The 27,365-nt window shown below is 40.1% G+C and overlaps 1 protein-coding gene across 1 annotated transcript; it reads left to right on the top strand.

Annotated features, from left to right (window-relative positions):
* The first annotated feature begins 686 nt into the window (after nt 1-686).
* Nucleotides 687-27,143, top strand: nr3c1 (nuclear receptor subfamily 3, group C, member 1 (glucocorticoid receptor)). The gene is made up of 9 exons (XM_026191183.2): nt 687-979; nt 1,456-2,663; nt 15,869-16,017; nt 16,243-16,359; nt 16,441-16,719; nt 18,147-18,291; nt 20,655-20,785; nt 21,261-21,418; nt 23,318-27,143. Exons 2-9 carry the CDS (start codon nt 1,456-1,458, stop codon nt 23,468-23,470), a joined length of 2,340 nt encoding a protein of 779 aa, XP_026046968.2. The 5' UTR covers nt 687-979; the 3' UTR covers nt 23,471-27,143.
* The last annotated feature ends 222 nt before the right edge of the window (nt 27,144-27,365 follow it).

Genomic DNA, 27,365 nt, shown 5'->3' on the forward strand with positions numbered 1-27,365 from the left:
TTGATTGATGACGCCCATTAATAACAGCTTAACTATTAACCTACCTAATAAAAACTAACACGCACAGTTCCCTTTTGTAGCCCCTAGAGGGCGGTAAACAAATTAAACCAGGAAATTGCATCTCTAGATATGAGTTATTCGTTTATTTAACTACTAAGCCCAAGCATTCTAGAATATTTATAACAATCTGACGTTAGGTGTAACTTATATTGGATCAGGTTCAATCATTTGGACAAATAAAACATGGGTTCAATTTAAAAAACAAAAAAGTGAACAGATATTGCAGGAGTACACTAATAAACACAGTGTTTCATCATACCTGAGTTTACACACCAGTAAACACTCTTGAAATCTTTAAAACTGAGAGGAAATGTTCTTGCAACCACGAATACCACCCTCCACCAAAAACCACCCACCCACACAAACACACGCAAAACATAATTAACTGTACAAGAAAGCAGAACTTTGCTGTAACTGTGGCACTAATTCTGATTCAGTAATTAAAACAAGCAAACAAAAAAAAACCCAAACTGTCGTTCTGCACCCATTTTCTTATATTTGATCGACTCAGTTTTATAGTTTTTTTTTCTGGAAGTTTAAATCGGAACTTCAGCTGCAGTTCCCCGGTGCGGCCAGCAGCGGGCAGGGCTGCATGTAGTAAAGCAGGTCAGCCATGGAACCGCCTCTTCCAGTTCTCCATTTTGTATGTTTTTCTTAGAGGTTAGCGCCTACTTTCCTAAGGGATAGCTGGCAATCAGTGTAGTTACCAATCTCACCTTTTGCATGCAAATCTACAGCTAGATTGATTTGGGCGGCTGAAAAAACGCCGAGGCTGGGTGTGTTGTATCATTTGATGTCGGAATGTAGAGACGATACGCCGCGACAGGAGTAATGTTAGCAGACTCAATCAGGGTGTATCAACCAAAACAATGTTGACAGGCGACCTGTGGACAGATATCTGCAACCACTCATTTCAAAGGTAAATACGATACATTATTCACATTTAGTTGGTTCAGTTAATGCTAAAGCAGCCGTTGTAAGGACTGCGTTAGCTTGAAGGCTAATATTAGTGTCAACGACATTAGCCTATTGCTACCTAGCATGTCAACAGTTAGCAAGAAGCTACCGCTGGGAAATCTTAAACTTGTCTTAACTTTACCAGTCTCTGCATACAGTGTGTAGTCTAATTCGCGATGTGTGTGTTTGCTTTAATTGCAGTGGATAAGAGGTCGAGATGTGTGCATTCATGTCAATATTGTGCTAATAGCTAGCGTAGTTAGCGGTTGCAGTTCGTTGAGTATCAGGCGCGATCAGGCAACTTTCCTCTGGTCTTGAACATAACTGGAGTTACCTGCTCTGTGCATGTGTTATTATCGAACTCCGTAGCATTTCTGCACATTTATCTGTGTTTGCACTCTGTATCTTATCGCTGTCTGTCTCCTCTCCCCTCTAAAGATGGATAAAGGTGGAGTGAAGAAGATAGCATACAGAAGAGATGACCATTTAAGCAAACTGGTCTATACTGAAAGCCCCGAGGAGGGAGGTCTGTTGAGAGTAGCTCCTCACAGTGCCATGTCTGTCACCTCTCCCGCCTCTGTCGTTCTTCCATCCAGCTCTTTGATGCAGCCAGGACAGGTGCCCAACGGCCTCAACAACAACACCCTTCCTGAGGAGCTCACCTCTGCCTCTGTCACTGCCACCGTAGGCTCGTTGATCGACAGTCCACAGCCCCGGGGATTGACCAAAGATCAGAGACCCCAGCACCAGCAGTTACTTCAGACGCAGACGACTTTTGGTCATCAAACCTTATCAGAAAATTTGTCCCAGTTGGATGCCAGTATGGCAGACATCACCCAGTCCTCCATGGATTCGCTAATTGGGGGATCAGATCCCAACTTCTTCCCTTTGAAAACGGAGGATTTCTCCTTGGATAAAGGAGAGCAGGACCCAATTGACCTTGATAATGCCTTTGAGCCCATTGGGAAAGATATGGACGTGAACCAAAAGTTGTTCAGTGACAACACTCTGGATCTGCTGCAGGACTTTGACCTCTCTGGGTCCCCTTCAGATTTTTATGTAGGGGATGATGCTTTTTTGTCTTCTCTTGCAGATGATTCTTTGCTTGGAGTGACATCCGAGAGGGACATAAAACCTGCTGTAGTTGACAGCAGTAACACGACTGGGGCAGTGCCTGTTGCCCTTAATGGCAACAGTGTGACCAGTCCAGATCTATCCAGCCCTACCATATCCACAACTACTTCACTATCCCCTACAACCACTTTGTCTGCAATGGTGAAAAAAGAAAAAGATGCAGACTTCATCCAGCTCTGCACCCCAGGTGTGGTTAAACAGGAGAAGACCTCTGGAGGACAGAGTTATTGCCAAATTAGCGGCACGGCTTCTGGAGACATGGCTGGGACTAACGCCATCTCAGTCTGTGGGGTCAGCACTTCAGGAGGACAGACCTACCACTTTGGTGTGAACACACTGAGCAGTGATACTCCGCTGCAGAATGAGCAGAAGCCAGTTTCCAGCCTGTTTCTCCCAGTAACGACCATCGGTGGGATCTGGAACCGAGGCCAGGGTATTGGTAACAACTCATTAGTCCAGAGGGCTGGTGAGGGGTTCTCAAGTTCCCCCTCCTACCCCACCAGCTTTACCAGGTAACAACTGTCGACATCAGCTGTGTCCTATCACCCTTCATTTCAGTATGCCTGAATAACCACTATCTTTTATGTTTTAAGCCAAAAATGCCTTGTTTTTATCATATATATCATCTAGAGAAATTTAGTATTTAGTGCTGAAATACCACTGCAGCAGTGTTAGACTGCATTTTAGCAGCAGGTCTGTGGTCTTCAGAAGTCAGCCTGGTCATGAGCTGACTTGCCCACAAATACTCAAGATCCTTTGCTGAAATTCTTGTTTTTTTTAATTGGGTGTTTTTTTTTGTTTTTTTTTTCTCGGTTAGTTGACTCAGAGTGTTAGTGGGGGTTTGCATCTCAGATTTGATCTTACTTGCAGAAGCCTTGCACCCCCTTGGTGGATATTCATAGCTTGTTTATGAGACTTTTGAGATGAGACTTTTTTTCTTTCTTTCTTTTTCTTTTCTTTTCTTTTCTTTTTTTTTTTTTTTGTAAATGCTGCTTGTGATTAAGAAAGTTGTGTTTGAAATTCGGTTGCTGTTTTTATTTTCATGTGATTTGACTGTTAGTTTCAGTTGTACTCGTCTTGTTTATGTCTCAACTTTGGTAGACTTTGTTATCTGCTTTCAGATCGGACTTTGGCAACTCTGGTAAACCAGTCTTACAAAATGGTTATCAGATATTGGTGTCAGCCCAGACTGTTTCACTTTGACTTCACACAAGCAGCTACTCACGTCTACCTTTATCAAATAAAATGCTGGGTAATTAAAGCATTTAGTAAACTTTTATTTGTTAAACACATTACATTGACACTATTGATCCCTGGGAGGAAAATCAGCTTCAAAAAGTAAGGGTCAGCAAAGTAAAACGCTTACTTTTCAATACCAAGAACAGAAGTAAATGCGTTACAGGTGAAAATAATGCAGTTGTATAGAATTGGATCAGCAATCAAGAAAATATGTGAATTGCTATAGAAAGAGTCGCTGTATTGAGTTTTGACCTGCATCTTTTTCAGTCTGTAATCTTTATTTCTTCCCTGTATTTTAGTTAGTTTCTATTATTTGTGGGTTTTCAGCTAAAAAAAATGTCTAAATTAAAGTTTTGCTGTTGATGGTGCTATTAGTGTGGGGCACTGATGTTTAGGTGGATGGTGTACATCAAAGTAGCACCACTGCTGCAGTTTTATTATAGTTCCTGATCAGTACAACTTCCTGCTTTTTTTTTTTTTTTTTTTTTTTTTTTGCAGCGATAAGAGACGGTCTATTTTTATACCCACAGTGAGACATTTGAGGAAGTTCTTTATTTCTGCAATTTATTTTAAGCCTTTTTTATTTATCTCTAAATACATAAAAAATCATATTACAACCATATTACAATATGGCACAAATCACAGTTTATCACTCCAGTGTTTGTATTTAAATAAAAATACAGATATGAGAAATAACAATATGATATGTAACATTTACAATGGGTTTTGTTTCTCTGTTTCCTTATTCTGTAGAATTGGTGACTCATACAATTAGACGTTTTTTGTTTGACTTGTTTTGGTTCAGCATGGTTTAACCTCTAAGATAGTTAACCTACTAATCCTGCTTTGTGAGGCAGACTGATGGTCGCCACAGGATGTGGCTGCACCAGAAGCAGTAAGTGCTGAGATCTAAAGGAAGGATGTGCTGTTAAAGGCTCGGGGAATTCCACTTATATTCGAATCAGACAGGCCATCCTTTTGTTTTCCTTGACAAGAGTGTCAGTATGAGTCTCTATAGCTTGTTTCACTTCCACTCTGTGATCAACTGTTTTCTGATTTGTTGTTTTTATGTCCTAATCCCACTATCTCTTTTGTTTTCTATTATAAGAGTAAGGTTACCCAGTCAGGGAGTTCAATGAGTCATTTTTAGTAGCTCTTCCAGCTGTTTTGTGCTAAAATAAACCTGAGGACAGATAAGTAGGATCATGGTCTAAACAGATTATTTGAGCCCGTAATGTAATAATCAAATTATTTCTGTGTAAGGAGAAGTGAGGGGGGTAGGAAAGACACCTTCTGTTCCTATGATTTATTTCCAGTGAGCTTGCATTCTGGCTAATAGGAATCACAGTGTTTGCAGTGCACATGGCCTTACAAAGCATATTTTGTTTTGTAGTTACTTTGCTGCCCTGCAGATATTTTATGATTTCAGCTCCGAGGCTGACATGCAAACAGAGGTGTGTCAGAGAGTCTAACTGTCTGCTTTATTTGCATCTCTTTTACATTCACGCCTGTTTGATTCATTATCTGATATGGGAGTGATCAGCTTAAAACTTGGTGCACCCTGTCAACACAGCCACCGATGTGGTTGTGTTTGTATTGTGCAAATGATGCATGGTGCCATCTCCACAGCTGTCACACTGCTTGGTGAGCAGGAACAGATGAGTTCAGACATGAGATACACCTCAGCTTCATTTCACTTGAGCCTCTAATCGTCCTGTCTTTGTGAACAGTAAAGGTGTGTTTAAGCATGGGATTATGCCTGTCCGTGTGGTGTGAGGCGAAATGATTTTGTGTGCACCTCTGGCTGTTTGATGACTATCTTATTAGTGTCTGAGTCTGTGTGTATGAGTAATTTTTGTGTGGTGTTTGTTTGACTCTGGTTGTGTTACATTTACTGGCTTGAAATGAACTGAGCACTGGGCTGTGTTTTGATTGTGTGGTCACCCGGCAGTTTGCATTAGGTAGAAAACTTCTCACGCTGCAATGCCACTGCTGCTTCCTTCTAAAATTGTGGCTCAGAGGGCATTGCGTGACACTGAGTGACCGACCTGAAATGGCACATTTTATAAATAGCACACACAGTAGATTTTTGCTGGGTTTCTCTGTGCAGGACTCCTAACATGAGTCCATTGTCCATTAGTTTCAAACGTCCGCTGTGAATTCCGTGCATCACGTTGTATTATAGTATGATGAACTGACTCGTAGATAACCTGTTTGCAGTTAATCAAGAATGCGAATGCGTCACTTTAAGAAATGTGGAGCTTTGTTTATTTTGGGAAATACACACCCTCATCATGTCATGCCTAGTTTTGACCACCAGACGTGATGGATCGATGGAACTGGTATAAATATATTCCTTCAATAGATAATAATCCACCTTATTTTTTCTGAGTGCTTCTTCAGCCTTTTATGAAACCATAAAAATATAGATGTAGGGGAAAGGAAACCTTATGCCTTGTTAACATGCAAGTTCCAAAGATAACTAAAGACACTGGCATGATTGTGAGATTGTTCTGTGCAAATTCTGGGCATAGGTTTGCAGACAGTTTTCTACTTGTTGCAGCTGTCTATACTTTTACCACGGGGCAGTGTCACAGACAGCTGGTCTGTGGGATAGTTGTCTTCATGTTCATGTGGTTATTGGTAGTTTAGCTTAGCTCTCATCTCAGAAAATCAGAGTCAAGTCAGAAAAGAGCATTTGTTTTGCTCGATAGCGTATGGTAGAGCACTCATTAGCAGTACTTGGTGTACAGCAAATTTCTGTTTAGTTTTGGTTTTTTGCACTTCAGAACATCACCGTTGCTCATTTACAAATAAAGTCCGGTTGGTATTCAGTGTATGGCTTATTTTGTAAGCCACAAATGCACAACAGCGCTAGTACACATTACAAGCTCTATAGTTTTACTGCTTTTCTACTACTTTACTATTGCTTTCATTTTTGCCAACGTTGATACTAAAGTTGGGGTTGGTGGAACCGCTCCAACTTTACAAGTAGGAAGTCCGATTTGAGGGGGTGTTCCAGCTGAAAAGTACGACAGGGAACTCAGGATTTCAGACTTCCCTTCAGATGGAACACAGCTTTATTATACAAAGAACAGGATTGTAGTAAAGTAAAAGAGAATGTTAAAAAAGATGAAAACTGTCCACTGCAGTCACTACCTCTGCTTTTCATTAGGGGTGGGGGAAAGAATCGATACTGTGTAGTATCGTGATATTTTGTTTGCTAATAATGTATCGATACAGGGACAGCAGAAATCAATATTTTGTTACAAAAAAGTTTTTGTGGAATGGAACATGCTCTGACTTCAGAGCATGTTGATCAGCTCCTTTTTCTGAGCAAGAATCCTGACATTCCTTCACTGTCCAAATGTGTTTAACTTTTTTTTTGGCAGCAATAAACATGACAGTTTACTTATTTTAATTTAAGACATGTTTTATTTTAATTAAGTTTAAAACTTTTTTTATTTAATGTAAAATTATATTTTGTTTTAATTTACTTTCAAATTCTTCAGTTGCTGAATGGGCTGCATAGTTATCATAAATTTCATAGTTCAGAATAGCTATAATTGTACCAGATGGTTGCATTCAGTTAAGTTGGACTAGACTGTAATACAAACCGTTCAGTTTGTCAACAGTAAAACTGACTGAAATGAGAGAAAGACTGAGTGTGAGACTTTGATATTAGATAAAATGAATATTGATAAAGTTTACCTTGACGTACAGAATCTGAATATCGCAAAATATTTTAAAAAATTGCAATAATATCATATCGTGGGATGTATGGTGATTCCCACCTCTACTTTTCATGGTGTTTTTTTTCTTAATTTGTTTGGCACTTCTCCCTGTATCAGTTGAACTTTCCTCACATGTTCAGAAGAACTTCTTAACCAAGCAGGATTTATCCTTTGTGGAGGGTCATCCCCATTGGGCTGTGTGCTTTTTTTTTTTTTTTTTTAATTGGACTACACAGAAGCACATCTGTGTAGAGTTGCATAACCAGTCCGTCACTCTGGATAGCCAAATACCATAAATAACACTTAAGCTGTTACTTATAGTCTTCTGGTCATTTTCCAAAGTTGTGCCGCAGTGGTTTCTGGAGATTTACTTTTTGCGGGGTGTATCTCAGCGAGTTTTGAGGTTATTCTAGAGCTTAAAGAACATTCAGACACAAGATCTTTTTAACACGGGTACTTAAAGACATTTGGGATTGTCATTGTTAATCCATCTTTGGTTTTAGAGTAGGCAGTCATCAATTTGAGTAATGGTATCTTCTGTGCTGACACACATGGCAATGGAAGAGAGAAAATGGTGAAAAAGGCTCTCAGACTGCACTGAAGCTAAACAACGGCACATAATTTAAACTATCTTAAAAATAATAATGTAAATATTTTGTGTTTAATTAGCTTTCCCCTTTGGCTTATTGGGATCTCAGGGGTTTTCATTGGGTTGGTGTGCTGCTCCCACTAAGGCAAATACACTGGACTAAAGATAATTAATATTTTTGTTAACCAAAACAACAGACGCATCATTAAAATATTGATTTGTACTTTGTGCTTTGACATTATCTTGTCTTGTTGTAGGATAAAGATGAGCTCTAGTTTTTGTAGCATAATCATATTGTCTATCATTATGTTGTTGTTGGTGCATGCTGCAGATTAGTATTTGTAGATTTGTGCATTTATTCAAGGAACTTTGTTTGCAGGCGTAATGAAACTGATTCATTGAATAGAGCCGTTGTCACTTAGAGTTGTCTTGTGTAGCTTCAGCATCTGCTTTTCACTTTATGTGTGCATTTGGATGATTTATGAGTTAGGTTTTCACACATATAAAAGGCCTTAAATTCAAGTTTCCGCTCAAGCAATTCCTTTAGCTCAGTTTTTCTGTTTATTAAGTAGATTCTCTGGAAAGTTAAAGCAAATATTTTCGTAATGGATCCCTCGTTTAAGTTATTTTTTTGGCCAAAAAAGCCACACTTTACTTTCCTGGAGCAGCCATGGGGATTGGCTGCATTTTTCTGCATGATACTCTAGTGGAGTCTGAGATTTTCTTTCAAACAAGTGATTTGAGAACACATTTGGTGCATTAACTAATTAAAAAGAAATCATTTGTTACAGAGTAACAAATGTGTTGTTATAGTAACAACAAATGTCTTGTTACTGCAACCCAAACATTTGTTACAAAGTCACAAATGTTTGGGTTGCAGGGTTAACCACCTGACTTGATGACGCTGCACAGGCAGCGTTTAGTGAATCTGACCTTCTGACTCTGAGCTCGTGTGCAGTCAAGATGGGGGCGAATGAAGCAGTGCCTGGGCGAGACGGTGATCTCACTAACGTGGTAACTCTCCAGAGAATTTCACATGTGGGAATACTGAGTCTACTGTGGAAACTGACTATGACTCACAGCTGAATGAAACTCGGGAGAGTAAATCTCTTGAAAATATTTTGATTCAACACAGGTGCTGCTTTGAAGGAGCTTCTTCTCTTCCACAGAAAATGCCTTTGTTTAATGTTTTATCATGCATTAAAAAGAAACAAACAGCTAAAGCTTCTATGTGAACATTTTAGGCAGTGCTCTTCCGATCAAAATGTTGGTATGATTCCTGCCCTCAGGGCTGTGTATTATGATAGCTACAGTGTTTATAAGACACTGCAGAGACCTGTTCAGCTAGTGAGATCCTTATCAAACCGTTGCAGCAGTGGTGGGCCTCAATCTGAAGTTAGAAAGTGTGTTTAAGTTGTATTGGTGAACTAAAACTGGTGTCATGAGTGCCAGCTGTGGTTTAAAAGCTGGTTTGATACTTGAGTTATTTGTGGTCAGTCATTAATTTATATATAACTGTGTGTATTTAAATAAAACCTGCTTGTAAGCCTATACTAACCTCTGTGCCTTAACTCTGTGTTTAGAAAGTAATCTTTGGTCAGAGTCCCAGTTCACTGCACAGTCTCTACTCGCTCAGCCGTCCTCTACCTCTCGCTCCCTCTTTCTCCCTCTGTCCCCTGCTTTTACTTCCTGCAGTCAAGGGCAGAGACCATGACCGTCAGCAGAAGCTTTCAACTGCTGTGTATCGCTTCTTCTTGTGTGTGTGTGTGTGTGCGTGACATTTCTTTCTGTTGACTATGTGTATTATTCATGAATGTGTAGGTGCGCGCATGTATGTGTGCATGTGGGTGTGTCATGAGCACCGAGGCAGGAAGGCAGACCGCAGAGCACAGCCGTGAAGCTCTCACTCCTCTGACCTACTTTCTCTCCCGCCTCCCCACATCTGGCGCCGAGTGAATGCACCAGATCAAATGCCAGCCATTCCAGTCTCTTTCACGTTATTACTGCATTCCCCTGTAACCACAGTGCTGCTTTTTCTATATTTACTCTTTGTTGAGTTTTGATGCTGAATAGGCTTACAGAAACTCCCCATATTGAGGATAAGAGGATACAGCTAGGTTAACTCTGTGCATTATGTGCTTTTTTTGTTGTTGTTGTTGTTGTTGTTTTTTTCCTTTCAGTGAAGTTGTTGAGTCAGCAAGTCAAACTTTTGGGAATGGGATCCTCCCACATCCAGTAATACCCAGTTAAAGGTATTACAGTATCCAATTCATTCAGCCAGGAAGTTACCTCCCACCTACACAGACGAACAGCTTCTATTATGGAAACTTGTATGGAAACTCGGATCCTAGGGGGTTGTTCTTCCTATGCTTAGCAGCGAGTTGAGTCTAATTTCCTCTTCTGGTGCTCGAAGCCAAGCAGTAGTTGCTGCTTTGGGCTACAAACTGCCACTGTTATTGAAACCGATTTAGCACGAAGAGGAAGACAGTGGCCCTTTGTGGACAGTGACACAGAGGGACAATCCAGAGTGCCTGTATGATGAAACAAAGCAACAGCCATGAGAAAACTTGATGTAGATGTAAAAACCGAAATAGTATGCTTTTTCACGTGTTCACTGTACCTTGACAGCGTGCCTCATTGAGTAAAGGCGTAGCACCAGTATGTATAAAGACATACTGTTATTATTAGACACCATACATCATAGATATTTTTGAAACGTCTAGCCCAGAAAGAAAAAAAAAATCCTGCCACTCACTCATAAAACCTCTTTAATTGTTCTGCATATGAGAACGATTCAGAGTGCACAAACCAGTTCTCCTCTATATTTCAGTGGTGTACTTCCTCATACACTTCTACCGGCTCTGCTCCAAACGTCTGATGAAGATGAGATGTTTGTGGGATGATGTTAATCCATATTTGTAGCTGCAATTGCCAGTAAAATAAAGCAACCATCACAAGTGAGGCTGACAAATCCAGTAAAATGATTGGTCATAATCTTTTCAGTGCGATGACTCATTTGCAGTGGTTGGTTATAAAGTAGGTCAAGTAGTTTGATTGAGAAAAATATGTGTAAGAAAAGCTTCAAATGATTTATCATCTGCAAAAGAAGAATAACTGATAATCTGAATGGGCAGACAGTGGAGTATAGAGAGTAGGGGGCTGCCAAGTTCCTTGTGATGCACGCAGCTTAAAGGGGATTATGAATTGTTAAGCAGGGCATTGGGACACCTGCGTTAGCACAAGTGTGTTGCCTGCTTAACGCCCAGGCTCATTGATTGCGCTCCTAAGCAGCTAACTTTCTCAGCGCTGCTCGTGTTGAAGGCGAGCCCCCACTCAGGGTGTCTCTGCCTTTGTTCTGCGTCTGAGCTCTGACCGAGAGTACACTCAGAGGGAATGCAAGAACTTCCTGTTGATTGTGAGCACGCACTTCAGCAGATGGTTTCAGAAAGAGGAAATTTGGTCTCCCCACATTGCCTTGCAGCTTTGAGTGGTTTGCATCTGACAATCCACAAAGACAGATTTGCAGCTCATATTATGGTGAAGTTCAGTTTCATCAGCTGATTTCACAATGAGATTTTGAGAGTGTCATAGACAGCCACAACTTCTCTTCGGGGTTACATTGTTGTCGTTCTTGCAAGCATTTACCAGCAGCAGTAATTGGATTTAAGCCAGTAGTCCAAAGCCTTCTAGTAAAGCTGCTCTGCTGACACCATCTCAGTGGACCAGTCAAGGACAAACCCTCTGACATCATCATCATCAGTCTAGACTCATTAGCAGCCACCGCCCATCGTGCAGGCCACTACACTCTCATTTGGGGGCTTCGTGGTCTTATTTTATTTTTACCCATCATGCAGTACGATCCAGAGGCCTTATAAGTGATCCAAAATGCTGTGGCACAAACCTCAAACATAGACCCGAATCATGAAACATTATCTTCAGTGACAAGTACAACAGCGAACTGTGCAGCAGATGGTATTTCCCCCACACAGCCATGACCTCTCAGATCTATAGGCCTCAGTAAAGCTGTAGTTCAGCCTGTGTGGAGAACTGGTGATGTTTTAAAGGGAGAGAGCAGAAAATATTGATTTGATTTTTAGCTTAATATGGGAAAAAACTGTATATAGCATTGTTGTTCAAAGCATCCTGGCTTTATATTTGGTTCTTTATATTTTTCTACAGTATAGTGTGTTGGTATAGCCACACTGAAGCATTGTGTTAAACTCTAAAGCTTGGAACAGGCTGCAAATATAATAGCGACGTATTATCACCTAATAACTTTGTTACAGGACACATTTTGGCAAACCGTAGCTTCTTAACACATCCAGCAGGGGTGAAACGATAGCATTGTTATTTGGAGGCATTCTTCTGAATATTTGCATACATATTTATACATCTGTTAAGAGTTTCTGCTTATTGTTTTTTTTTCTTTGTGCTTAGGTTAGAGCTTTTGTTGAAAGCAGCCACAAGCTGTTATTACTGAAAAGTGCTAAAGGTTAAACTTTTAAACAATGCACTGGAAAAGGCAGAGTGAGTAAAACATTTTGGAAATTGTTGAGGATTAACAATCATTTTCACATTTGATTCAGTGGTAATGTGAAAATATTGTTTACTTAACTAGGGTCACCTTAACTTTGGTAGGCTATGAGTTGTGCTCTGGGTATAAAGTGTAAAAAGATGCGTGGTCATTACAGGATGAATTTTGGGGTTTACAATGCGCACTTGAATGCATCATGAAGTCACATTTTCTTTTTATTACATGGTTGGCAAATTGATCTTGTTGTTAAAGTAGAGATGGTGCAACCGTCCCTCTCAGGTGATGTTAGTGTATAAATATAAACCAAAGTTCAGTGAGGTTAAAACCAGTCAAGGTCAAGGACATACCCCGACCTTGGCTTGTTTGTGTTAGTTTGGAAGAACTGCAGAGAGGGCAAAGTGAGCAGCACTAGAAAATAACATAACTTTCTGTTGGCTCACTTTGGGATCCCAAATGAATGCAAAGGTTATTCCACGTCAGTCATCAAGTCCCTCAAATCCAACCATTTAGGATTGAATTGAGAAAAATTCCAGTGGAGCAATCCACCTTAATAGGATTTCTGCAAAATTTCAGGTCCCACTGTTATTAGTTTTGTTTCTCAAAATACAAGACAAATCGAAACTAAAAGATTATTTGCAAAGTTTGTTTTGGAAGCAGAGCAGTGTAGTTTTTGCATCCTGACAGTACATCAAGAAGTTATGGTTGAGAAGACATGATGTGTCCTGGATGTTGTTACAGGACTTTATTGCAAAGAGAGAACTTGCTAATGCCACCTCCAGATCCCGTCTTAAAAATTAACTACAGTTTTATCGTTTTCATATGAATTAAGACAGTTTGTAGCAGCCAGACGTTGCTAATCAGATGTACTTGTCAAGTGTGACAATCCCTATAAAAGCAGACCTTCAGGCAGTTTGCTGATAAGGAACATTCAGGTGTGCATTAACACAGTGCAACCATATTCCCAAGAGTGGAAATCCCTGCAAATTCAGCACATGGTCAGACAGTGCAATGCTCAAAGAAACTGCAAAAAACCCAAGAGCTACCATTTTCTTTAGCCATCTAGAGCCATTTGACATATTAAAAGTGGAAGTTCATGACAGTAAAATTATAACAAGACTGAACATGCATGGCTTGTTTGGAAGGGTTTCAGGAGAAAACTCCTCTTGACAAATGATATGGCTGCACAGCTTAGGTTCACAAAGATGCATCTAGCAAAACATAAGACTTCTGGAGCAGTGTCCTTTGGACCGATCAGACCAAAGTGGAGATGTTTGGTAATATGCAATGTCAAATATGGAAATAGCCCGACACATCATATCAGCACTAACACCTCATTCCTGCTGTCAAGAGTTACTTTAATTAAAATGTTGAAACATTTTGGATCCTCAGTATTTTGGACCCTTGATCTGGAAAGCAGTGAATATCAGAATTTATTAAAGTCTTCAGCTGCTACATAAATGTGACTATTTTAAATATTTGTATTGGCAGATTAAAAGGGAACATCATCAAAACAATACAAATGTATTGCTGATACGTAAATGGTAATCATGTTATCCAAAATATAAAAAACTTTATGCAACCATTTTAGTGTCCAAAATGTGTATGAATAAAAATCAAAGAAGAATACGCTAATAACATGAGAGGGATTATGTGATAATGTACAAACAGGTGAAAAATGCAACGCTTTTTGCAAAGTGGAGCTCCTTTCAGTAATAAACAAGGTCCAGTGCAAACCGTAAAAGGTCAATTCCTAGTCATTTGACAGCAGTTTGGCGTTTAAGGCAGTATTTGAAGAATAACAGGATAATAGTGCCATCTCTATTACCCTTCAACCAAGGTGGTGCCTTTGATTTAAAGCATAACTGAGCAGAACTAGTTTTTCTTGTGAATACTTGAAAAGACGGAGGGATGAGGGAGGCTCTGCTCTCTGTCATCACACATACTGAGCTATAATACGGGCATGTAGTTTTAATATTTCTTTTAAAGTGCAGCCCACATCAGCCTTAAATCAGTTAAAAAATAAATATCTCTAGGCTTAGTAGTCACTTCTTTGGTGTAACTTTGATGGATAATGAGAGTGGGAACATACTGCAAAACCATTACCCCACTGTTTGGTTTGTTGAATGTGGATTTGCTGGTAATTTCTTGTTTCCCTTTTCAACTGTTGCAAATGAATGATTGATTGTTTCTTATTTATACAAGTAATGCACCTTCTTAAGCTGGGATGCATTGTTTTTTTTAAGCTGGGACGATAAATCTGGTTTTCAGGGCTTAAAAAACAGTTGTTATTGCACCATGCCCATTTATCATAATGTTCTTTCTGCGTAGTCTACCTCAAACATTTTGAAATCCTGCTCGTGTTACTCTTAAAAACATTTGTTTTTAAGTTCAAAATAATCATAAATGCCGGTTTCCTGGCTTACTCGTGAATTTAGTGGCTGTGTTCACTCTCTTTAAGCTGCGTTCACCGCTCACAGCTGACCAGAAGGGAGTTGTTTACGTAACACTCCACTTTTCGGCATTCGGCTCTCCTAATTAAAACGAGATTTGGAAGTAAACACTGGTTTGAGTTTGAGGTGTAAGAAAACAGTGCGGTGAAAGACGGAGAAAATGAAAGCTCAAACAATCACACAGTTGTACAGATTATAGAAAACTGACATGTATTGGCCACAGTGTGTTGTCAGGGGAGCTTAGCTTTCACAGATCTCGTGCTTCTTTGGTTTTCTTGCCTTTCTTTTGTAACAAGATTTATGAATGCTTCTGGACTTGATGCTTTGATGTTTTACTCAGGTTTTCCGGTCCTGCGCTGTCCATTGAAAGTGCATGAATGCCTGCTTTCATCTTAATACCCTCATGTTGTATAACAAAAAGTGAACTTGAGTCCTCTGCCAATAACCTCAATAAGTGTTTTGTTGTGTGCAGTGATGGTGTTCAGGAGAAGCTGTTGTCAAATACAATAGTTTTCATTGCAGCAGCAGATGTGTAAACATATGGACAGAAACGGTTATTGCACGTCTCAGGCTGCATATCCTCTCAGTGTGGGCGTTGTCATTGCTGTGGCCATTGGGTTAGAAAAGTTCATGAATGCAGCAAAGTCCTCTAGTGGCGGTTTTGAGCAAGTGCATTCTTAACCAGTATTGACCGGGTCTGGAAATGTTTGCGGTTCAATCACAGGAAGAAGGGCTGTTTGATGAAAACCACCGGATTTAGGATGTGACCGCAGATGTTGAGATAATTTAGGTTTTAAGGGCTGGGACTTTAAAGTTTTCTTCACTCAAGATGCTGAGATCAAACCAGAGTTTACAAAAATAGTCACTAGAGTGTGTATATATATGTAAATTGTTTTTTATTTGCTTCAAAGCTTCAGCACAGAGTTATAAATATGAACTACAGCTCAATTCTGGATAGGACAAGGCTGCATAAATAGCACTGTGTAAACACGCAGTTTGTGAATTTTACATGAATTTGATTGTGTTTTGCAACTGTTTGATTTGAATCAGTTTAAACACTTTTGGCATGCAGTAAAATTACATTAGCGAGATGTCACTGTGTGTGAAATTGTGTTTTATTAAAAAATAAATAAATAAATAAAAATGCTGCTTCTTCCAATTCTATCTCCAGGCAGGAAGCGAGCACCGCTACATCCTCCACACAAGGAAAGAGCGGGACTCATAAAATCTGCCTGGTGTGCTCTGATGAGGCTTCGGGCTGCCACTATGGCGTTCTCACCTGCGGCAGCTGCAAAGTCTTCTTCAAGAGAGCAGTAGAAGGTGCAACACCCTAAAATATCATCATTTGTGTATTTATTGCCTCCTGTTACACAGTAATTACTAGTGTTTGCCTCTCATGTTAGCTCAAATACAGGGGTTATAATGTTAAAGTTGATGCCTTAATGTTTTAAAAGACCATGAAACACCTCATTAGATTTAGCCTGCAGTGTTTGCCTTAACATTTAAGGTAAATAACACATGGATCTTCTCTTCTGTGTGCTGCAGGGCAACATAATTACCTGTGTGCAGGGAGGAATGACTGCATAATAGACAAAATCAGGAGGAAGAACTGCCCAGCCTGCCGATTCCGAAAGTGTCTGATGGCAGGCATGAATCTGGAAGGTATGCAGCACCCGCATGGATATTTCAGATGCTTTGAGTTGTTTTATTTGCAACTGTTCACCCCTGTTATGTCTCCCAAAGCTCGCAAATTAAAGAAGAATCGGTTAAAGGGCGTCCAGCAGAGCAACCCACCAGAGGTTACACCTTCACCGCCAGTTGAGACCCGCTCCCTCGTACCCAAGTGCATGCCTCAGCTCGTTCCAACAATGTTATCCCTGCTGAAGGCGATAGAGCCAGACACCATCTACGCTGGCTACGACAGCACCCTGCCCGACAACTCCACCCGCCTCATGACCACCCTCAACAGGCTTGGAGGCCGACAGGTCATCTCTGCCGTCAAGTGGGCCAAGGCCCTGCCAGGTTAGTGGTGCTTGGTGTGATTAAGCTTATGGTGGGGAATTTGTAAAGTATAAATAGTAAAGACAGGTGATAAGTTGAAGGGTCTTAGCAAGGTGTCGTCACCAACACCTTGAGGCGCCTTGAGGCGACTGTTGTGATTTGGCGCTATATAAATAAAACTGAATTGAAGCAGGACAGCTTCAAGTCTCTGTAATGCTACTCGGGGGATAGATCATCGTTTCTCCCAAAGATATTCCATTTTTGGGTGTTTCGATGATGGTGGTAAAGAGTCTGGCATGTTTGACATGTTGCTACAAAACCTCCCACTTGTGTTCAACTGGTGTTAATTACGGTGAAAAGACAAACACTTAGAAGAACATTTTATTGATTTGTGCCCACTAAGGGAACAAATGGAACCAAACCACAACAGCAAAAATGCCCCCAACAGCTAAACAGAACCAGCAAATCCCAGAACTGTTGCAGTCAAGCATTTAGGTTTGTTCTGTAGGGCTGGCCTCTTTGCTCGACGGTCTGATTGTCACCCTGTGGGATCCCACAGAGGAGGTTAAGGGTTAGGGTAGAGGTTAGGATAGTGCGATCCACCCTCCATTAAAGTACAGCGAGTGGCCCACATACACCAAATCAGTATGCAACAAATGAGAGAGAAACACGCACATCTATGAGTTTGTTTCTCACTTCAGCATGAAGAGATGTCTACACATCAACATTTCATTTTAGCCTAATTAGTTGAAATAAGTAGATTTATGCTGAACATCATATTAATGGTATTTTAATGCATGAAAGGGAAAATGAGCTAAAATGGCCTTGATTGGCGAGCTATCATCAGTCACTTTGACCATCTGCACAACCCTACTGTGCCCTTCTCTTGGCGTGCACCACACGTACACTCGCCCACCTTCAGAGAATATAGTGACAGATGACTCATCTGACCTTATCACTTTTTCCACATCTCTGCGAACTGTTGTCTTTGCGGTTTGTTTGTACTGCCAAACTCTCAAATGTAGATTCTTCTTTGTAACGAGGACTTCATGTTCTGTAACTCCATGTAGTTTATTTCAGTGTAGTTTCCAAAATACCTGTTTTTAATGACAGTTCCACTATGTCCTTTATTAACATTTTAAGCTATGTTATGAGGAGAAGCTTCTTTGTTGTTTTACATGCTAATGCAGAAATATCATGTTTGTGGTATTAACCACAGCTTCACTGGTTGCTATTGTCTTTCTGAAGCAAATGTCACTCTGGGTGTTTTCCGTGTTAAGCATAGTCTTGTGTGTTCGCCAACAGTGATGCCTCTTTAAAGTCTGTGCAAACAGTTGTTTAGCATTTTACTTGTAAACCACAGACCACCTCTGGAAAATGAATATAATTATTTTATATCGTGACTGCTTTGAAAACCAGTTGAGGTATTTCCACGTCCTTCCCCTCAGGTTTCAGGAACCTGCACCTGGATGACCAGATGACTCTGCTGCAGTACTCCTGGCTCTTCCTCATGACTTTTAGTTTGGGCTGGAGGTCTTACCAGCAGTGCAACGGCAACATGCTCTGCTTTGCGCCAGACCTCGTCATCAATGAGTAAGTATTGCTAAGCATTCTAAATCGTCTGATACCTAAAGGACGACTAGACCGGTGTATATTTAAAATAAGTGAAATAATGTGTCACTGCTGTCGGGATTGTTAAAGTAAAAACATAGATGACCAGGTGACTCAAGCACAAACATCTGCTTGTTGAAGTGTATCAGAGCAGCTCTCTGCTGTGTGTCCCATCTACCAACATTCAAACTGTGTCTGCCTGCTCTTACTAGTAATCTGTGTCTGATCCTTCGTATAGAATCTGAGAGCAGTGAGCCGTTGTCAGAGCTATCGTGCTTAGGGCTATAATAGGCCTTTTGCTTTTCATTTTTCTCCCCCTAATCAGAAGCTTAAAATTAGCATGATCATAATTAATATCTGACGAGGGTGTGTTTTCTGTTGTTAGTCAGCTCCAAACAAACCTCATTTGCTGCCTGTCTTTTGTCATAATTTGCCAAAAATAATCTCTTTCAAACATTTGTTTGTTGTCCCGCCATGGGGAACGCTGTCTTAGTATTGTCTTCATACCCTCTTTTTTTATCTACCCAAACAGTACTGGAGACAAAATCATGCTGCTTCCCTATAAATGAGGATAGCTCAGTATCAGATGTCATTTAAGTTTCTTTTCCTATTTTACCCAGAAGGCCTCTCTCAGCTGACTGTTTAACTGTACCAGTTACACAGACCTAGAGATCTGGTAACCAACGGTAGTAAAGGGGGAAAAAAAGAAGCATATTCCTAAACCAGTGGGGAATTGGTCACTGGAAGTTGCTGGCAGTGAAGGAGATATACAGCACTGCACTAAAAACCACGATTTGATTGCCACGGTCACCTGTAGTTTGTATGAAAGATGCAGATTTGTCCGTAAACAGAGCTCCAATATATACAAATGGCTCAATATAAATATCCAAGTATATTACACAAGCCCCTACTACTTAGCTAATAGTTGGCTTTTGTTTGCACACAAGTTGGAATCTACCATGCTGGCGACAGCTTTCAGCCAGAACAATCACAAGGAGGTTTTTGGTGCAGCACCCTCTTTGCAACAAATTTCACCTAGCTACCAACTGTGAACAAGCACTCACCAACTATACTCGGGTGATACAATTTTTTCCTTTTCAACTTGAAGCCTTAACTGTCCAGCTGAATACCTTCATCATCAGATGCCATCATGGCTCCTCTCTGACAGTCACCGTCTAGTCCTCGCCATACAGCCAGGTGTGGGATCATGTTAACTTAGACATCCAAGCCTGTTGGGGTTAATGCTTGTTTTTATGCTCACCATGGCCCCTGTAACACGGCGGTTATGCTGCTAGCACGTTGGTGTGTTGTGAGACTTTCTGGGACTGTAAAGTCTTTGATTCTGGTTTAAACTTCTTCCCTTCCTATACTGGCGCTGATGTGGCATTATCTTCTGAGTGTGGGCACTTATGATTCGGGAGAGTGCTGTGGTAGCTTCCTTCACCTTGACAGCAGACATAAATAGAAGCGACTGCATGACGACGTTGCAGTGGCGTGCGAAGCATCAAATGTGGGGGGAATACTGGTGCCTTAAGCCTTGCACATGAGGATCAGTTGTTTGCTTCATGGGCTAACCCCATGTTGGCAAGCCTGTTACTAAACAGTGGCTCTCTCACCGGATTATGTAAGTTAACTAGCAAAGGACTGCAGCTACCTGTGTGTCATTGTGCTCATTCCTTTAGGGGAATGACACCTCCTGGGCTCTGTTTATACAAGATGAAATTGTATTGAAGTCAATCATTGCCGGGATTTATAAGTTAAGTGTCACTGTACTCCACTGTGAGCTGTCTTACCTTGAAAGAAGAGAGAGTAGCAGAGATAAAGAGAGGCTCATCTTGAATGATGAGTGATATTGAACTACCCTCATTTTATAGGTAATGCTGTTAGAGCATTCACCATAAACATCAATCATGTTATCAGAGAACCGAGGTTAAAGGACCAGTAACCTCAAGTTTGTTTGTCAGCGACATGTCGCAAACGTTGCCCAGGTGTATTTCACAAAGCTTGGTGTAGAGGCAGCACATGTGTTCGAGAAGACACTGCACAGGAGGATCACTTATCAACTGGAAGTTAGGACACTAGCCTCAGCAGAGATTACCCCTTTAAAATACCTTCCTTAGAATAATATCTAATAGAAGCAGATAGTTTATTCTATATCCTATTTTTGAGGTTTTCATGTTTTGGTGTAACTCACAATATAAATGGATCACTGTAATGATCTGTACTAAATGGAAAAATGGATTTTCACCCTTCTACATCATGACCATGGACATAAAATGTACAGAAATATTACAGGTAGCACAACAGGAGAAATATTCTGAAATGTCTCTGTCTGAACCCACCAGGGAGAGGATGAAGCTGCCCTACATGACCGACCAGTTTGAGCAGATGCTGAAGATTTCCAGCGAGTTTGTTCGGCTGCAGGTTTCCCACGATGAGTACCTGTGCATGAAGGTCCTGCTGCTGCTCAGCACAGGTCAGACTTCCACCTGAGAGCAGCTGAACCTATGTTACAAAAGTCATTATCTCAATCCAATACTATAGACAATGTTGATGGATGCACAAGGCACATCTCAGCACTTTCTCAGTTAAACTAATACGTAGTTTTAATTGAGTACAGAAGTTTACAAAACTGCATTGTGGTGTGTGTGATCATTTAGTGCTGCAGAATTAAAGGTGCCAGACTACATTTAATACTTAAACACATTTATATAGTCTTTAGAGCTAGATCTCTGCCTTGTAGACTATTTGGATAGTCATTAGGTGCTGTTTGTGTCCTTCACAGCATGGATGTTTTAAGTAGTTAATGGTGTTTAAAATGCCCTTCCGTGATTGCGGTTTAAACCTGGAAGTGTGATGGCTGTAGCGTGAGACACGGGCAGTAAAAGTGAGGCACACTCCCCTGATTTTATTTCCAAGATGGTGACATTGAGTGTCCTCCTCTCCCACAGTGCCAAAGGACGGCCTGAAGAGCCAAGCAGTGTTTGATGAGATTCGCATGTCGTATATCAAGGAGCTAGGAAAAGCCATTGTGAAGCGTGAGGAGAACTCCAGCCAGAACTGGCAGCGATTCTATCAGCTCACCAAGTTGTTGGATTCCATGCATGAGGTACAAAGACTGAGCACATGATCCCAAAACCTATCCGTGCCAGCAAGTCGTTATTGACCATCTGCAGTCCCTAAATCCTTAAACAATGGTCTGTTATCTGTGACTAATCAGATTAATAATTTTAAAGTGCAGAGAGATTTGAGGGAGACTTGTTTCAGTGATACAAAACAGAGAAGTACAGATGTGATAGTACTTCCTAAAGTGCAGCAAAATTGATCAGAAACTATGTGGAGGGTTTGCTCAGTTGCTTAATGTCGACAATTAAGAGAATGTGATATATCAAAGACACTCACTGAGGTTCATAATAAACTAGAAGCACCTTTTTGTGGGGAACAAACTGGAACTAACCCCCAGTGCAGATGGACCGCCACTTACAGAAAAGATAGGAGAAAATAAACTTTAGACAGTATTAACGAACAGTGTCTGGCTTTTGACTCTCAGCTGGAAACTGTGCATAAAAAGCCAGCAGCCCGAGCCGATCACATCGCCCGTCACTTATCAGTGATCACCTGCTCTGGCACCTCTGCTAACACGATGCCAGAAGTTAACGAAAGACTCAGAAACCAAATATCCAATCTAGGAGGAACTCAACCTACTTTATCAGATTGCTGAATGTGAACCAGAAGCAGCTGTGTGAAAGGGATATGGCTTTAGAAGCAAGGAGTAAGCTAGTGGAGGGCTAACATACCGGCACAAAAATTGTCTGAGAATGCAATCAGGACCTTAAAAAAAAAAAGACTACAAAAAGGCTCATTTAATACTCGAAGTGAAACTGGTGAACCCACCATCAAAGCTACACATTGCTGGTGCAGTTTGTTTTGTAGGTTTGCATGTAGCATTGTCAGCCAGTGTAGGGTACTGTGCACAAGTCTTGATCCATCCCTCATTTCTTTATGTTTTGCTTAAAAGAAGATGGACTTTTTTGTAATTTCTAAATTGGTCTTGAGCAGTAACACTACAGGCTTTTCAAAGGTTTTTTTTTTGTTTTTTGGACATTGGCTGCTTTTTCATTCACTTTCACTCCTCGTACAACTTTCAGAGGAAAGTTAAGAATGTCACTTAACACAGACAAGTGAAACGCGGAATGAATCGGTGTTGTCTACAAATAACACATTTTAAATTATGGGGGTTTTAAGCAGTTTGTTACTAGCAGCCTGCTCCAAAAACACATAATTTGTTCCCATTTCTTTACTTAAAAGATGTCAAACATAACACAGAACAGTATTAATTGTAAAATAATATTTTATTAATAATAGTAACATAGTATTTTTGTACCAACAAGGTGATTCCCAAAGAGCTGTTAGCTGAAATGTTTGCCTTAATATTTTAAGGTGGATAAGTATGTACAGTCAATCAGTGGTATCTGACACTCATGTCCTTAAGAAATAGGCCACCTGTAAAACACGCTGGGCACTTATAGCTAGTGTTGTTGATGGGATAATAAAAAGCAGAAAAGTATGGTGATCACACTACTATCTAGAAAGCATCAGATTGGCACCAGTTTTCAGTCTAATCTAAAAACACACTGCCAGTGTAGTAAAAGCATAAAAGATGGTGTTCCATTGTGGTTTTCTATTAGGCATGGATTGTCCTCCCCACAAAGTGGATAAGCGTTATTAAAGCAGGGAGGGATCATCTTGACAGAGAACAGAACAAACTACTTACGAAAATGACAAGAAAGAGTTCAGGCTGTATTTCTGTATTACATGAGAGCAGCAGCTGTACTGTAACTTTGACTTAAATGTTTTCAAGCCAGTTTTGTTGCTCGCTGGAAATATTTGTATATTTGATGGACTGTTTAAAATGCCACTCATAGTTTTAAACCATTATTCAGGAAACACTTGCATGTGTTTTATGTTAATCACGTTCTGATGTTTCCTCCTCTTGCGTTCTCTCCAGATGGTCGGTGGTCTGCTGAGTTTCTGCTTCTACACCTTTGTGAATAAATCCCTGAGCGTGGAGTTCCCAGAGATGCTGGCAGAGATCATCAGCAACCAGTTGCCAAAATTCAAGGCTGGGAGCGTCAAACCTCTGCTCTTCCACCAGAGATGACTCACCCCCGTAACAGACACAATGCCTTAAAAAAAAAAAAAAAAAAAAAGAAAAAGAAAAAAAGTCCCACCACATAATCTCACCTCACCACCCTTACCCCAACCCCAGAAGACTTGAGGATCCCAGGCGCGGATGATGTATTTTGGGAGCACGTATGCAACTCTTGTGTAGTGGCTCACGGGTCTGATGGGAGAGGGCGGAGATGTTTGTGTAGAAACGGCAAGCACAAGAGGTTTGGTTTTGTTGAACAGTGTAGGATGTAGTGTGTAACAATGATTAGGACTTGTTTGTAAGATAAAAGATAATCACAGAAGAACTAGACTAACATCAACGTCATCTCAGGTTTCTTACCTTCAAATTCAGAACGTTATCTAAAATAGATTGAACAAATATCTATGTACAGGTTCTGATAGTATTTTCTACATTTTCAAATTATGACAGTTTCTACAATTACCCAGGTTGATGTTACCCAAGAGGGTAGCGAAGCTTAACATGCTCGTCGGTAGGCTTTTAGACTGTATGTTCCACTTTTAGTTTTTATAGGAGGTTGTAACAAAATGTTTTATCAGTCACATGGGGGGAGAGTGTGTTTTATAGTCATTTAAAAAGCGTATTTAGTGGCTTTTCTTTTTTTTTTGGTTTTGCTAATTAACTTTGGAAAATACAAAACAAATCTATGGGACTGTTAAGAGACATCCATCGTTCTAAGGATTATTTCTTTCACAAGCTGACCTCTTCCAGGTTTACACACGTCTTTTATTATAAAAGGGAAAAAAAAACATGTGCCTTTTTTGCTTCAATGATCACTTAGCCATTTTTCTTCCGACCGTACTCTTTATCCCATCATGGTCTACCTTCATCGTATGTTGATTGTACTTTTTATACTTCTTTCGAGTTTTCCTTTTTGATTTTCCAGTGGCTGTATGTTATCTTTAGAAGTGGCAGCTCACGTGTAGAAATGATCCTTATTGTTAAACAACGCTCAGAGCCTGCTTCCTCCTGCACACACACACATACACGGGAGTCTTTAGGTGCGATTTGAGCACTTTGTACTCTGCTTAAGGCTTTAAAAGGCTGTGAAGAAAGACTGTTTAAATTGTCTTTCCTGTTTGACTTTAGATGGAAAGTAGAGCTGCTTTTTTTTTTAGGAAGTAGCCCATTTTGTGCTCGTTTTAGTCCGCGCTCCTTCACCGGTAGTCTAACAGTTGGATGGATATCTGCGTCTACCAATCACAAGAGAGAGGGCTTATTCTTATTGTGTTTGCAAGTTTATGTCATTTTTGATTAATCAGGAAATTTCTGTGGTTTTTAATGTGGCTCAAAGTGGAAGGAGAAACACCTGTCTTTCACTTTTTAAGCTCTTTTTACAAAGTGTGTTTGGTAAAGATGATGTGATACATACAGTATATCTCTTCTCTCAATAAGCTTCTGCTTTGGACTTTTTATTTTTTTTATTTTTTAAATTTTAATTAAAAGCTCATGTATTATTGTATTCATTAAAGGAATAGCTGGACATTTTGTGGGAATGCAGCTATCCCGCTGTCATATCTGTACAGTGAATGTGAAGCTGGAGTTTAAAGTTGGTTTGGTATTTCTGGCTTTTTTATTAGTTTTTTGTATAAACTAAAGAAACACAATCTAACTGGTATTAATGAGGTGTTAAAGGTCCTGGCAGTCTTATTGTTTTTAAATGAAACCATGCCAGATGTTCCCCTCTCTACACTCTTTCTGTGCCGGCAGCTTCATATTCATTGCAGGGATATGAGACATTTTACAGAATACTGGTCAAAATGTCAGAGTATTCCTTTGAGAACGAACAGTCTGTATGATAGACGGCTTGTGTATCGAGCAGTTCGGCTCAGGCATCGTCCCCTCCCTAGACAACGTGTCCAGCATCTGCTTGTGTTCTTCGTATGTTTGTTTGTTTGCCATTGTGGACGAGTCCCGGCATTTAAAAAAAAACAAAAAACCAGTCACCTCATAGAGTCCTGTCACAGTCCGAGTGTAGCGTTGCTGCTTTGGGGAAGCAGGCAAAATGGATCCTTTTTATTCTCTGGGAACTGTTTCAGTGCCAAACTCCTGTTTTGTCTGTTTTCAGTGATGCTGAAAGTCGGTCAGTATTGTATGAGAAGCGGAAATGAGCCCAAACTTTGAAGCTTATAAATTTGTCTTAAATAGAGGGGGGGAAGTCCTGAGTTATCTGCACTTCAGGACACTGGATTGTTGTAAGAGATAACTGAGTTTTATATGTAACACAGATGTATAAACACACGTGTGTGTTTGTGGGGTCTAAGTGGGAATTTTCACCAGTCAGCCGGCCGTGTTTCCTAACCCCTTTTTTTATGTTTTACATGAATGTGACCCTTAAAAGAGGAATTCATTTATTTCACTTGAGTATTTAAATATGGAAAAATGTAAAATTGTCCAGTGGCTGATCTATCCCCCACGACAAGTCTAAAAGAACTTTCTCCCCCATTCTCAGGTTATTTAAACTGTCTGATTCACACAGCATTTAGCTGTCTGTGCTCCGTTTTGACACTAAAAACCAAAAACAAGTTTGGATTCCCCAGATGTCTCTTTTGGTGTTTTTTTTATGTTTATTCCTTTCTCCCCCACCCCCACAAACAAAGATAAAAAATTTAATATATGAGAATAATTTAATGACTCTGCTGCCACCAGCATCACTCTCACTGAGGCTCAGACAACAGATGCTTATCATTTTTCTGAGAGGTTTGTTTCAGATATTTGGAAATCATCTTGGGTTACTTTCACATTCAGTGTAGCCAAGTCTCTACTGCTGCTGCTCTTCATTTAAACAGGTATATATACACACAGAGATATATAGATATATATGTATGTATGTATATATATATATATAGAAAGAGAGAGAGAGATAAAAATCGCACACTTGCCTCTTCTTGCTCAAAAATGTCTTGTGTGTACATTTTTGAGGAGGACATCTGAATATGCAATAGAAACACCATCATCATAGCATAACATTACATTACTTCTTGTTTTCCTTCATTTCTTTCCTATATAAGCTATTTACGTACAGGGGACTGACTTTGATCTCTGCAGGCCAGCTTTTCAGGATATTCAGGAAACAATAATCAGTCCACCCAGATTGCACAAACAACAGCCTGTTAGATGTTTGACTACAAGGTGACCAAAGCAAGTGCAGACAGGACAAATGTACAGTTCTTTTTGTTTCTTTTTCCTCTAACGTGGAGGCTTTGGTCGGATTGTGTAATACTGTGAATAGGATAGGAGTCAGTCTATTTCACACGCAAACTGTTTGTGAAAGTAATCAACCAGCTTGAATCTTAAATAAAAATAAGAAAAAGAGAAAAAAAAATTGCACTACCCAAATATTATTTGAAAATCTATTTTGTATAAAAACATATGCAGACATTAACTTTTGAGAATTATCAAGGGCAGATCATCTTTCACTGGTATATGCTTTCTCTAAAGAGCGTTTGTTTTTTTTTGTTTTTGCTTCCAACCAGTTTAATATGTACATATAATCCATTGTAAAGAAATAATGTGGTGTATTTGTCTCCAAAAAAAGAGTTTTTCAGTACCTCCCCCCACCCCACCCCCTCTGTATTATTTCCTCTCTGTAGTGAGATCCTGTTGATATTTTTCCTCCATCGATTAAAGTTTGAACCTTTAACGTCTTTGTGTGGTACTTGTCGAAACGGGGACGTGTATGATGATGTTTGCCATCCGTCGCAGTAAAACTAAACTGTGGAAATGGTCATTCTTGGTGCAAGGCCACTTTTCATGTTCACAGCAAGCACGTGTTCATCAAATAAACATGCTTTTCCATTCTGACACCTGGTTTATTGACTGCTTAGATTCACTGGAAGTAAACCTGTGTTTTTGTTCCTATTTA

This window comes from Astatotilapia calliptera, chromosome 2, assembly GCF_964374335.1.
Source record: "Astatotilapia calliptera chromosome 2, fAstCal68.1, whole genome shotgun sequence".
Lineage (NCBI taxonomy): Eukaryota > Metazoa > Chordata > Actinopteri > Cichliformes > Cichlidae > Astatotilapia > Astatotilapia calliptera.